General features: G+C 46.8%; 1 protein-coding gene across 3 annotated transcripts in view; it reads left to right on the top strand.

Annotated features, from left to right (window-relative positions):
* LOC135394479 (dachshund homolog 1-like) overlaps positions 1–14,063 on the top strand; it is a 238,326-nt gene that overhangs the window by 92,226 nt on the left and 132,037 nt on the right. For all 3 annotated transcript variants that reach the window (XM_064625236.1, XM_064625235.1, XM_064625234.1), the window contains exon 2: positions 4,869–4,934. In XM_064625236.1, coding sequence (XP_064481306.1) covers positions 4,869–4,934 — 66 coding nt within the window. The remainder of the gene's footprint in view (positions 1–4,868; positions 4,935–14,063) is intronic.

Raw genomic sequence — 14,063 nt, 5'->3', positions numbered from 1 at the left:
CTAATCTCCTTCATATTGTCCCGTGAGCTCTCATTTCAATGGAGGACAACCTCCGTGGTAACACTCGAAGACCACGAAAGCCTCTCAGAAGACGAGTGACACTCCGTTGCTGCATTATTATTATTTTTTTTTTGGTTCCGTGTTAGCGCCGCGAAGCAACTGTGGCTACGTACAGATGTCGACATATGGAGAAAGGACAGCAGGAACGAGTGGGGGGACAGGGGGTTCGTATGCGTCCTGGGCCCATTTCAGGGGGTACTGTGCCGACATTCGTCTGGAAAGACTTCGGAAAACTCAGGGAAAGCCTCTGACAGCACAGCCGGCGGTAGGATTCGAACCCGCCACCTCCCAATCTTCAGCGCGACCATGGCTACCACCAACAAGCGGGACGCCTTAACCCGCTCGGCCATGCCGATGGTTGTTGCTCCGGGAGTCCTGAACGGAGTTTTAGACTGTATATCACTTGGACATGATTTGATTTATTTTACTTGTCTGCGCTCTCTGAACTGAAGGCAACTGAACATTAAACATGACGGCCGTGTCAGTCGCTGTTCGCCACTATCGCTCTCGTGGACCTATCGCCACTAAAGCCGCCGAGCCCCAAATGCATGGTCAGCGGCGACCGCGACGCGTATGACCAAAGTGTCCATGGACATAATGTATTATTATGTGGATTATTATCAGCTATGAAACCTCCATATTGTGCACATCCGCTTGATGTATACCGAAGGTATACTTCGACCAGACTTCGACTTCGACTTCGGCCGACTTGCCAGCGTACCGATTCAAACTCAAAATCCGAGTGGACAGTCTGGACAAAAAAGAGAGTCTGGCTCGTGGTATGAGCCACTTGACACCGTAGTGACTTTTGGTCACATGTAATGGTGGACATCTTGAAAAAGAGCAGGCTATGAACATACACTTCCCTTCGCACACAAAAATGGACCTCTGCGGGAGACGGCAAAATAGTGCGTGCTACCGCGTAGTGAGGCTTCGCGGGACAGCTTCAAGAGCCCTCACGTGGACGAAATTAGAGTAACTAAATAGGCTTATTTAGTGGCTCTATAGACAAAATTAGTGTACGTACCACTGCGGCATCGTTCAATATCGTATGGTTTCCTCTCGTGAGAAAACGAGGAATTCAGAAATATAAATGTTAATCATGGTAACGCCAATGGGTATAGCACAAATATGTGTACGTTGCGCTGTAAAGTGGGCACATGATGATGTGCCTTGCTCTGAAGTCCACTATACTACGTGACAAGTTAACTCTTACAGGTCACACCCGTCCACAAATCTAAAAGGCCTCCGTGATTGGCTTAGGCGGGCGCATGACGCTTCCGAGTCACAACATAGTACGCCCGCAGGTTTCAAACTGTTTCATGTGCAGTGCTCATGTCTCGAAAGCACTCGTTGGGTACGATGTATTGGTTTGGTGTAAACGAATACGACGTACTTGAAACATATTTGCATGCTTTTAAAAGAAACGCGTAAAATATTGGTGGTAAAGAACACGTTAACCTGGTACCCTGTCTGCCTCGCGTCCGTCATCTTTTCGTATGCGCTATGCACTCTCAATGCGCGGACTACATTGTCCACTGGCGGAGATATACCTTTCTGACAGTGGCTCTTATGTTATGTCGGAGTATAGTGCGTGCTATGTATTCCAAAACTTCCTTACACCTTCAGTGTTGAACGTATACAACCAGTTCCATAGACTGACGGGACACAAAAACGAAACAACATACTAGAGCACATTGACGTATCCCTGTTACGTCGATGACCCGATAAGATACTAGATCTTGTATATCATTCATCCTCAAGCCGCAATTTGTGCAGTTTTGACTGCCCCTCGCTGTGCATCAGCTTGTAGAGCCCAGCTTGTTGGCGGCTCCCAGCCGAATGCATTGTTGAGGGCAGTCGTTGAGGAGAATAGATAACAACACTACGGGGCGCGCATATAGAGACAAATCGGCCTCAAAAGCAGGGCGGGAAAGCGGCGGTCCTCCGGAAAACTTTCTCGGGTTTCATAGACTGCCATCTGTGAGGGCTTCGACTTTGCGTCTGTTGGCCGGGCCAGACTTTGGCGGGCCAAAGGTTCGCGAGTGTGGAACCTATTGCGTGTTTTGCGCTAAATTGGGAGAAAATGAATAGCTTCCTGTTGTTTTGCTATCGTTTGGATGCGCTTTCTAGACATGTCGTCGCGGCTGTAACTCATTTAAGCGCTCTTGTGGCGGAGAAGATGGATTGGACGCTAAGAACCCCAGTGAGGAAGTGAAAACGTCGTAGGTGCAGAAAAGGAAGTGATTTATGGTAATGGATCTGCCTTCCTTTTTCTTTTTTTGTCTCCATTTTGCATTCGTCGTACAATTCGGACGGCAGCTAATGTAACCTATGTAACGTTTCCCGGAAAAAGACAACGTTATGTAGCGGAAAGTTCCGACGTACAGAAATAAATAATATTATATTTCCAGCTCTTCTCGAATGAATTGATAGCGATAGAAAAGAAACAGTTTTTAAACATCCTTTAAGCCTTACTCTTCCACCTTTCTCTTATGTATTCTTTCCAGAATTGTGAATAATAGAGAGTTTTAGTAGACCGTTACGCAGCGAACGGAAGGAACGCTATTCTCCACGTGAGCAAGAACGCGTGCGCGAGAACGGAAACGTGGCTTCCGCGTTTCCCGTTGGAACGATCGGCTCATCTTTTTGCGTTCCGTGCTCTACGTTGTTTTCATCGCACAAAACAACATGGCTGCCAGCAACACTTCGTCGACTGTGTCCGAAGTGAAGACTACGAGACTGCGCTTCAGTACGAGGAACTACATCTTCTTCTTATAAGAAGCCGTAAGAACCTTGTACCATTCGAAAACACGAACTTCTGCCCTCTGGATGCTGCCAACCAAGTCCGAGTGAGCAGCAGCGTCCGCCTCGCCGTAACGGCGGGTGATAGCGATGAACTGACCGTCCGGGAGTGTCCGTTGTCCTTTCGTTTGTTGGTGGAACAACAGATTAAGTTTCAAACGCAAAGAAAACAAGAACAGAGCACGAAAACGTAGTTATATTAGGCAAATCGTTCAGAAACACATGCCTAGACCACTTGGGAACGGTAGTTCATGTTATCGCCGTTGGATGGCAACACAGTTCTTACCGTATACCGTTCGTAGCGTTGCCTGACGATCTGCTAAAACTCGCTCGCTATCCGTTTGACGGTAGCGAACTACGTACTCTGCGTTAACGTTCCGTGCGTTACGGAACGGTCTACTAAAACTCTGCACCGGTTGCAACGAGCACGCGCGCACAGCGGCTCACAGAAGGCACTTCCTTCATTCTAAAACAGCTCACCAGCCGTTTATTGCCTGCATTAGCGTGGAATTTCGAGTAAATTTAACTATGATCGGGACGAGCTTTTCTCTCTGCAGACCTACTAATTCCATACTGTGGTTCGCACCCAGCGAAACTCCTAATATCTGCAGAGATTTCATATCATTCGTTCAGCGTTTTTATTCTGATTCTGATTCTTCCTACCCTTACGCCTTATAACCCCACAGGACGCAAAATTGATTCGCGTACTGTGTGACATCGCAGCAACCAACTGCATGCGGTGCGCCATGCTGTGGAGAAACAACAATCCCTAACGGGGGAATTTCCTTGCATTTCTACGCTGAGTTTGGTCAGCTTATCTGGATAGATGTACGCACTTGCATCATCACAGCATAAGATAAGCGATTTGTGGAATTAATGGCCCAGAGAGCTTTTACTGCAGAGATAAACCTGAAATTAGAATATGGGAGATAAAGAGAGTTACAGAGAGCGGAAGTGAGAAACAAAAAAACGAGAAAAAACTTCGAAGCATTGGGCGGAAAGCCTACGGCGATAAGGTCGAAATGCTCTTGATTATTTGTGTTGATCTGTATGCGACCCTGGAGCTTCCCGGGCGATCGTAAACATTCGTACTTTTACATTTCTCAAATTTTAGTTTGCTGCTCCAGTGCGCCACGTTTCCTTCGTGGCTCTGAACCCTTGGCTTTTGAAAAGGGCAACAATTTTTTTTTTTTTGCATACTCTCATATTTACGCACATATTTAAATTAAACAAAAAGGAGTGGAGAGAAATACATAACGGATATGACGGAGCCTGAATCTCATGCTGTGTTATTTTGATACTAGCCAATTCAGTTTGACCATCAGCTTGAAAGGAAATGATACCACCAGAAATAAAGGTTGCGTTCTTCAGAGTAATACCTACAGAATTTTGCTTTGTTATCCCTAAGTAATAAAAGTCATAACTGTACGCGATTGTTACTCTTTAGCGAGGGTGGCTATCTGCTGCGAGAGAATGTGTTTGTTAAAAGTTTTTGTTGCGGAACACAATCATGATATTGGTTGCTATTTTCAACTGAAACACGTGTTTAGTCGTAACTCAACATGTCATTTCGTGTGTACAGCATATCAGGGGTCGTAAGTGCCACCGAAATGTAAAGAGAGACATAAAACACTCTTGGAAATAATATTAAGGGGATATTATGTGGAAATGCCCACGTATTTCAGTGCCGTATGTTGCTCCACGATTTTGTCAGAGCTAGATGTTTAACAAGATCCGGAGGAATAATTCTGGTATACCACGTGGGCCACGCGCGCAGTGCATTCGATTGATTGATTGAAAAATAAAATATTCATTCATATCATCTAGATATCATGAATCGCATGAATCAGTGAGCTGAAAGTATCTTTGGGTGACTGCTGGAACCTAATTATATTTCCTACCGCGATTGGGCTTCAGTTAAACGAAACGTGGACTTCTAGTATTTCCACACGCTGTCCTCCTATGGCTGTATTTCTCATATATTTGTATTTTATTTCCTACAGATCTGCCAGTCGTTTGTGGAATGCCGCATCTCTCGTCGGAACTGGTTCTAGTCCTGCAAATGCCAGGTAAGCTACGTTCATGAGAAATTGATGTTCTGAGGCTGGAACACATACAAAGGACAAATACATACAAAGCCTCAAAGTGCCTAAAAATTAATGATGAAAGATGGAAGTCACTGAAAAGGTTAGCCAGCTGTAGGACTCGAACCCACATCTTGTCCCTTCAGATGACGCGCCCTTGGAAGTCATTGGGGAGGCGTGTTAGCTTAGCTCAATTGGTAGAGCCCTGGACCGGTAATCCAGAAGCTGTGGGTTCGAGTCCTACAGCTGGCTAACCTTTTCAGTGACTTCCATCTTTCATCATTAAGCTACGTTCGTTTTGTTACAGGACATGACTTTCTTAACAGCATGTGCGATAAGGTCCAACACTCCAGTCGAAGGGAATTATACGAGGGGCGTTCAAGTCAAACTGGGACTTTTCATTTTTCGCAAAAGTAAAATGAACTTACAGGCGAGAAATTATTTTTATTTTTCATCTCCAGCTCCACTAATGCACTTGTCCCAGCGTTCCATGAGGGCTTGCATGCCAGCAGCGTATAAACCCTTACCGGCGCGTAGCAGCCATGATCGGACCGCATTCTTGACCTCGTCGTCGCAGCTGAAGTGGCGGCCCCCAAGGAACGCCTTTAGTGGCCCGAAGAGATGGAAATCGCTGGGGGCGAGGTCTGGACTGTAAGGGGGATGTGGCAGCTTCCTCCCAGCCAAGTTCCTGTAAGGTGCGTGTCGTGAGATGCGCGGTATCCGCGCGTGCATTGTCCTGTAGGAGGAGGACTCCTTTGGTGATGAGGCCCTGCCGCTTTTGCTTCAACGCCTTATGCACATCCCTGAGAACCTGGCAGTAATATGCACTATTGATGGTGGTACCACTGGGCAGAAAATCAACATGAACAACGCCAGCCTTGTCCCAGAAAACCGTGGCCATGACCTTACCCGGAGAGAGGGTGCTTCGGAACTTCGTGGGAGCTGGCGAGCCCGGATGCTTCCACTGTTTTGATGGGCGTTTAGACTCAGGAGTGAAATGGTGCACCCACGTTTCATCGCACGTGATGATCCGAACCAGGAACGGCTGTCCTTCAGTGTCGAAACGGTACCTTAGCTCTTGGGAGATTTCTAGTCTCAGTCTCTGCCGGTCAAACACGGAGAGCTGCCTAGGGACCCAACGGGCACTAACTTTCCGAAACTGCAGGTGTTCATGAATGATAGTGTTCAACGTTCCCACAGAAAGGTCCGTCTTTCGAGCCAGTTCCAGACATGTTATCAGTCGGTCCTTCAGGATCAGGCGCTCCACAAATTGGATGTTCTCAGGAACTCTGACACTGGGCTCTGAGCCGCCCCGGCCGGGATCGTCCTGCACTGATGTACGGCCGTCTCGAAACCGTTTGCTCCACTCAAACGCTTTGCTGCGGCTAAGTGTATCGTGGCCATACTGAGCCTGAAGTCTTCTATGAATTTCGGATGACTTTACGCCTTCATTCACGAGAAACTTCATGACAATTCCCTGTTCGATGTGCGCGCTCACCTCGTTGTCGGCCATCTTGTCCAGCACGTGTCTTCTGTTTTGCACAAACATTGGACCACCACGTGGTGAACGCGGAGGCCTGTCGCGTGTGAAAAGGACGAAAAAGAAGTAGCGCGAGCCATTTGTACACTCACGAGACAGAAAGTCCCGGTTTGACTTGAACACCCCTCGTATTACAAAAGAGGAAAGTCTCTTCCGAACGCATGTTCGTGATGCTCCTTCACTCACTGTGCTTCGTCAGTAAATTTCACAACTTTATCGACGCGTCTCGAATGAGGCGTCATTTCTCATGTCGAAAAATCATGTCGTGAACCTTATTTCGAGGTAGGCATACGTTCTATGGACTTGAACATAATTCACGTAAACCATTGACTGTCAATACAGCAAAGCCTGACAACGCGGTGTCAATGTTTGCCTAACGGGTACTTACGGTACAGGCCGGAATACGTGTCGAACTTTTTCTGAAAAATGCATCAGGAAAAGATGACTCCTGTCTTATGTACTCCTCATTGGCTAAAACTACGAGTCTCACAACAATGGATATCGGACGCCGCCATCTTGTTTTTGTTGTGCTTGTCTAGTGTGCTTCTGCGCTCTAAAAGCAAAACTTCACCGCATAAAAACACGGTCCTAGCCGCCATTCAGTCAACCAGCATTCACGATAATATCGTTCTGTAGGAGGGAGGAGGTGAACGCCTCTTTTATACACTTTTCTAACACTTCACATCCTCATATTCTTTTCATCATCTATACTGACGTAGCAATGCACACAGCTATATAATGCATAGAACTCCCATAATAACTAGAAACCAAACCAGGGGAGGGGGGCATCTCAACATGGGAGCCGCCATGATCGATACGTTAGGCCTAGCGTGTTACGAACGCTGTCCCCTAGGAGTTCAGTGCGCCGTTTTTTCAGGTCTCAGCACAAGGTGTAAACCGTACGACACTCGTTCCCTACGGAACAAGACACAGTTCAAGCGCACACGCGAGAGCAGAAAAACAAACACACTTCGCGCACGGTATGGCACACGGAGCCCAGCGGAAGCAAGCACGACTTTCGTTGGATTGGATACCATGGTGCCGAACGCGCGTTGTCTTCACACGTGGAAAGGCGGTGGCCGAATCCGGCCGAATCCGGAATCTCGATCATGGCGCCTCCCGGGCTTGGACATTGGGAGAGGGTCTCGCCTCCGTACAACTTATTTGCTATCCCCCATTACTCTTTCTCCTAGCTTTTCTTCTAGCTTCTCTCCTTATGATTTCTATGATGTAATGCAAGCCGCGGTAAGCTGCCTCCACCACCACCACCACCACCAGCCGCAGCGCCTCTAATACTTTAGATGTGCACAACGTGTTACAAAAAAGGTGTACACCCCTCGTTCTCAGAGTAGGTTGGTTGGTTGGCGGTGAGTTAGTGCCGAGCGATCGGTCTGTCGGTGTGAGGGCATGTTGCTGGGGGTTATCGTGTGTCCCGGACTTCACAGAGAACTGTGCGCACATTTACCTTAAAGCGTCCGAGGAAGACCGAGTGAAAACACCCAGACAGTGCAGTCTCGGTGCCAGGATTCGGACCCGGGTCACCTCCCATTGACCATCTTAGCCGTGGCCCTTGGGCTCGAGGGAGAGCGATATTATACCGAATGCCAGAAAGCGTTGTGCATCCCAAGCTGCCCCCCCCCCCCATGAATCCTTCGTCAACCTGATGTTACCGTGGATATGCCTGATAAAACGCGTAAGATGTCTACTCCAACGCGAATCCTTAAGCCGCTTACACTGAAACATATCGCAAGACATGCAGGACTTTCTTGTTACTTTCGTCATCCTAGGGCTCCAGTGTGCATCAAGTTGTGCGCTTATCGCACAAGACGTCTTCTACGGCTGCAGAACTGTACATGGTTCTGGACGCCGTCCAGTACATTGCCAACCAAGCAACGCCTTTTGACTGGTCAATCCTTTCCAAGCCCAAGGGCGGCCTTCAAGTACTACGCGCACCTGTGGCCTGCAGTGGTCTTGTGGTCATGACATCATCTTATCATATACAATGTCGCAAAAGGGCACACGATCGAGCTCCGTGGATCCCCGGTCACATCGGCATTGCTGGGAATAATGCTGCAGGCAGAGAAGCACGTGATACTCACCGACGCTGTCCGGCGCAAAAGATATATTTCACTCCTGAGGATGCAAAATATATGTTGTGGGTCATCCAGCGTCGTTCAGTTCGAAACCGGTGGTCAAGAGCAGCAGAGCCGTCGTCGCTGCCGCACAGAATTTACCCGAACCTTTCTTACCGAACCCCTCCGCGGATGTCCCGGTCGCTCGAGTCTTTGCTTCAGACTTCGGCTGAATGTCTCATTGTGTGCGTGAAGAAAATATTATTCGCGAATGTGCCCGGCTTCACACTGCCCGTTTGCAACCTGAGAGACTCCTGGACCGTTTTGATAGCCGACCCTTTGACGTCGTGGAAGTGCTGGGCGAATGGCCTCTGGTTCATCGTCAGGGTGCACAGCGCTCACTTATCACCTTCGTGAAGGGCATAGCGTAGCTCTCGTCTTTTATTTATTTATTTATTTAAATACCCCAAGGGGCTTGAGAGCATTACATGGGGGGGGGGGAGGTGGCACATATAACAACGTTACATATTATAGACATGACACAGATTATACAAGTCTAATTGATATTGAACACAGCACGGCACCAGAAAAAGCACAAGACATAATAATATAGCAGGAGCGAACAAACATGGTAACCACGCATAACTAACTGATAAAGAAAGGGTAAAAAAATCAGAAAAATGCAGACAATGTTCTGCGGAAACGATTCGGGTTAGTTATGTGAATAACTGAGGAGGGTAGGCTATTCCATAGTATGGATGTTCTGAAAAAAAGAAAAAAAAGGGAATGCGTGAAGTTGGATGTGCGACAGGTATGCCTTTCTACTTTATTTGTGTACTCAAGTCGTGGGAATATGATGTGTGCAGGAGTGATGTAGCCTTCCCGAAGAACATGATTACGGTAAAACTTATGGAACAAGCAGACTTTGGCAATGTTTCTTCGAATCTGTAGTGGAGAAAGATTAAGTGGTGTTTTCATGGCAGTGACACTAGATGAGTAAGAGTAGTCTGAAAGGATGGGGGATTCGATGCGATCAGATAAGTATTTTTGAGTGGAGTTCCACATGGCGGATGCATACTCCAGCTTCGGACGTATAAAGGGAATGTGTAGCTAATTTTAAGTTGCGATGAAGGTAACCTATAGCGTACGAGAAGCATTATCGACAATGGTTGTGACGTGAGAAACCCACGATAGATTCGAAGAGATGGTGACACCAAGGTATACTTACAGTGGTCCCTTAAGGGGAATGTTAAGCCGGAGATGGTGTAAGAGTATGGGAAGGACATGTGACTACGAAAAACAGGACGCTAGCAGCATTTAGATACATTGAACTTGAAAGTGAGGAGCCAATTGCTGCACCAGGTCTTTTTAGAAGTTTTTTTTTCCTTACCTTGCCCCGCGTAAGGAACCGGGGTGTTAACCGGGAACCCGGGGCGTTAACTTGCCCCGCGTAAAGCGGGCTCACATCTCCATAATTTTTCTGCCATCATCATCATCAGCAGCAGCAGCAGCAGCTTGGTTCGTTTTGAGCATGCTATGCGATGAAGTCTACGCAACGCAATAGGCTCTCTTGCGTTGCTCTCATTTTCGCTGCATTCCATTAAGCTTCTTGTCGTGGCAAGTTTCTATTTATTTATTTGTATACCCCAAGGGCACTGGGGGAGGGAAAGTACGTTGCATACGATAAACACGTTCATTTCATACATATGCATATATACAACTAAGTACAATAATTATATATGATATATTATATAATATAATATATTATGATATTATATATGATAATGAATATACATCTAAATATCTATACAAATAAATAAATAAATACAAAACCATATGAGAGAAACGCAAGCTTACAAAGACGACAGTAACTAAGTAGCAAGAAATCAGAGTAATGCAGCAACATTGTTATGCCATTAATGACATGACTCAACACAAATATTGTTGTGTGATTGCATTATGGAACTGCTCGGGGTTGGTTAGGGCTACAATGAACCCGGGCAAGGAATTCCTGAGAACAATGGATGTTAGCAAGAAAGATGATGAGAACAACTGTTCCTGTGGTGGGCAAGCCGTCTAACGTATGCGATGAGGTGGGATGATATAGGTAGTCGCAGCGTGGCCGAATGATAGATTTTGTGAAAACGAGTTAAGCGAGATACTTGTTTACGATCACCTAGCGGTGAGAGGTTGAGCGTTTACTTAATGGTGGAAATGCTAGAATAAGGGGAGTCGTCTGATGTGATGGAACGTGTGGCGCACGATTTTGTAGTCTTTCGAGGTCGTTCATTGGATATTTTGTAATAAGGTCCCAAACAGCGGAAGCATACTCAAGTTGTGGCCGAACCAACGTTATGTATATGCACGGTGTTTAACATATATGTTGAAGTGCGAGGTGTATAAGTTACGGCACAGGGAGCCGAGTGTGAGCTTTGTTAGTGATGTATTCTACGTGAGAGTTCGATGCCAGATTGGACTGTAAATTAACGCTAAGGTATTTACACGAATTAGAATAAGGTATAGGTGTTATCACGCAAGCTGTATGAGTAGGGAAACTTTGGCTGTTTACGACAAAAGGAGACGTGGCGACATTTGTTGATGTTAAGAGGCATTTGCCACGTGTTATACCCTTGTCGAATTAGGTCAAGGTCGTTCTGGAGGGTGATGTGGCCAGAAGTTTTTACGATTCTTCGGTAAATTACGCAATCATCGGCAAAGTGTCTCACAGCGCTTGCGAGACCGGAAGGAAGATCGTTTATATAAACTAAAAATAATGGTGGTCCTATATAGGACGGAGCCTTGTGGTACACCGGATGATACGGAAACAAAGTCAGATGTGGAGATGTTTTTTTTTTTGGGGGGGGTGGGGGGGTGGGACAGGGGTCGGGAGGAGTATATTGTTTCTTTTCCTTAAAATGTGAAAGTTGAGGTTGGATTCCGGTTTGACCTATACTCCAGTTCTTAAGATACTTTGAGCGCGTTTGTTACGTAACGAATGGGTGCCGATCCGAAGAATCAATTCCATAGTTATCCCTAGCTTGGGCAGCATATCCTTCACCAGCTCGCGTGGCATAACGGGTGAGATGATCGCCTTCCACGCCGAGACTGGCCCAGGTGACGCCGGGTTCGAATCCCGGCACCGGCTGTCTGAGGGTTCCCTTGGGTTTTCCGGCAGTCTTTCCCGACGAATGTCGGCACAGTTCCCCCCGAAGTCGGCGAAGAACACATATACTAACCATCCTGTCACCCACTCCTTCATGCTGTCCTCTCTCCATCTGTGCACGTGTGTACGCCGCTCATCACCACAGTTGCTTCGCGGCGTTAACACCGAATTTAAAAAGTGTGTCCTTCCAAGAGAGAATGACATAGAATTTATTCTTCTGCCTTATATAGTTTCAGACCACTTTCACGTTTATCATACCTTATCTTGCGTGTTACACGGTATCAATTTCAAATCATCTACTATACTACATACACCTACTAAGCCATCACCTACTAAGCAATGTCGTGCACTTGAAGCCAGAGGCGCACAAACGTAGCAAGGCCACCGTAATTCCCCTTGTTTCCATCTCACCCATTTTTCCTCTCACAGTGAGAGAGAGGTATGTACTTCAAAATTGAATGGTACAGTGAAATGTGAGCCTACACCCAATTCACTGTCCCTCGGGCAGATGCTTCTGCCGCGCAGAGATACCCCTAAAAAAAGACCCACCGTACCAACACGGGCATAAGAGAAAAGGCAAATGTTGTGCGTGATACCGCACATCCCTTTTTTTGTAGGGGTATTCCTTCTATAGTGGTTGAGAACGCCCCATATAAGTTTTCACGTCCGATAATACATTTCGTGCGTGCTGCCTTTCATCTATTTTTATTACTTCTCTCCACGCGAGGCACGGGAGAGGGTATGATTCAACAGCAGCGTGTGTCCGTAATTGGCATACGTAGAGTCCAGGTGCTGTCATGATTTGTGGCGTCACCATTGGCAATCTCCTTTCGTCCAATCGGATTCGCTGCTGGATAGCTGCATAGGGGCTGTCTCGATCGGACTTTCAATTACTTCGCGTGGGTTCACGTGAAAGACGCGACAACAAAGTCCCTGCATGCTGTTGAAAACGTGAAAGGGGTATGTCGTGTTAGGTATCGCGACATTGAGAACCGAAATTTGACTTCTTCACAGTGGTTCCTGCATAGAGCGGCGACGATACGTGAACAATGGAATTGAATGCTCTTAACCTATCAGAATGAACACGCACGATCAAGTTTATTGTATGCATGATACAAGAATGTGCAGAAACAGAGCGACTTACAATGTACGACCAGCAGACGACGTTGCATATAGCACTTTTGAAAATCAGCGGCATGGCCGAATGGGTAAGAGCACCCGCTCGTTTGTGGTAGCCAAGGTCGTGCTGAAGACTGGGCGGTGGTGCGTTCAAATCCTACCACCGATTGGGCTGTCTGCATGCATGAGGTCTTTCCTACGTTTCCCGGTAGGCACAGTTCACCCTGAAGTCTGCCCAGGATGCATACTAACTGCCCCCACTCCCTCCTGCTGTCCTCTCCACATCTGTTCGGTACTCATAGCCACAGTTGCTTCGCGGCGTTACCACGGAATAAAAAATATAACGTCGTTATCTCTGGCGATTTGTTGAAGATTGGAGGCGGGCGCCTTTTTGTAACACTTGCATATATGTTGCTTGTCAGAGAGTGGCTTAAGCCAAGCACTTTCCGGAAATCATCAACGACGTACAACGGCATCATTCTGTGCGTTAAGCATGTTATGCAGTGAAAGTTTCCAGAGTGTCACCTTTAACCACACAACATAATCTGTATTGCGCAAATAAGGTTAGTCTTTTTCAGCGCATGACAGACATGTGTAACTCGCAGGGACATGGAACAGGTTGTGCAATCACGAAGGGAGTGGGGGAGGGGGGAGGAAGAGCATCCCGCTCTTCTGTAAGCCACACACACACACACGTACACGTTAGATGATGATAAGGTGGGCGGGTGTGTAAGGCATGATTTGCATGAAAGTATTTTTTAGAGTTTAATAACGTTCAATGCTGAAAATGTACCATGCCAAGAAGTGAAAGTACTTGTGCAGGTAGGCTATCTTACGGATCAGCTGGCTGGTATAGCTAAGCTTGCTTGCCATTCATTCTTATTACAGCGCCATGACTAGCACATGCAAGATTAAGAAGCAACGTGCTTAAAAATACACAGTGCACTAATGTACCACTAGTACTCTTTTTCACTACATTGAGAAAGCGAAAAAATTATAATGGAACATGGCCTCCATTTCTGCCGTAGGCTGTTCACTGCCAGACACTGTGGCACGCTAACAATGGAAAAAGTTCAAATTCGCAATGGCCACCGATCTTCTATATCACCTCGCATAAAGAGAGCTCGGAAAGGCCTGCATTTCAAACGTCCAGATACAAACAGAGAAGACCGCCTCACTTCTGAACCATTCATGCGACAATGCGGGCCTCCAATTCGTCC

This window comes from Ornithodoros turicata, chromosome 5 (assembly GCF_037126465.1).
Source record: "Ornithodoros turicata isolate Travis chromosome 5, ASM3712646v1, whole genome shotgun sequence".
NCBI lineage: Eukaryota > Metazoa > Arthropoda > Arachnida > Ixodida > Argasidae > Ornithodoros > Ornithodoros turicata.
This window is presented reverse-complemented; position numbering and strand designations above follow the sequence as displayed.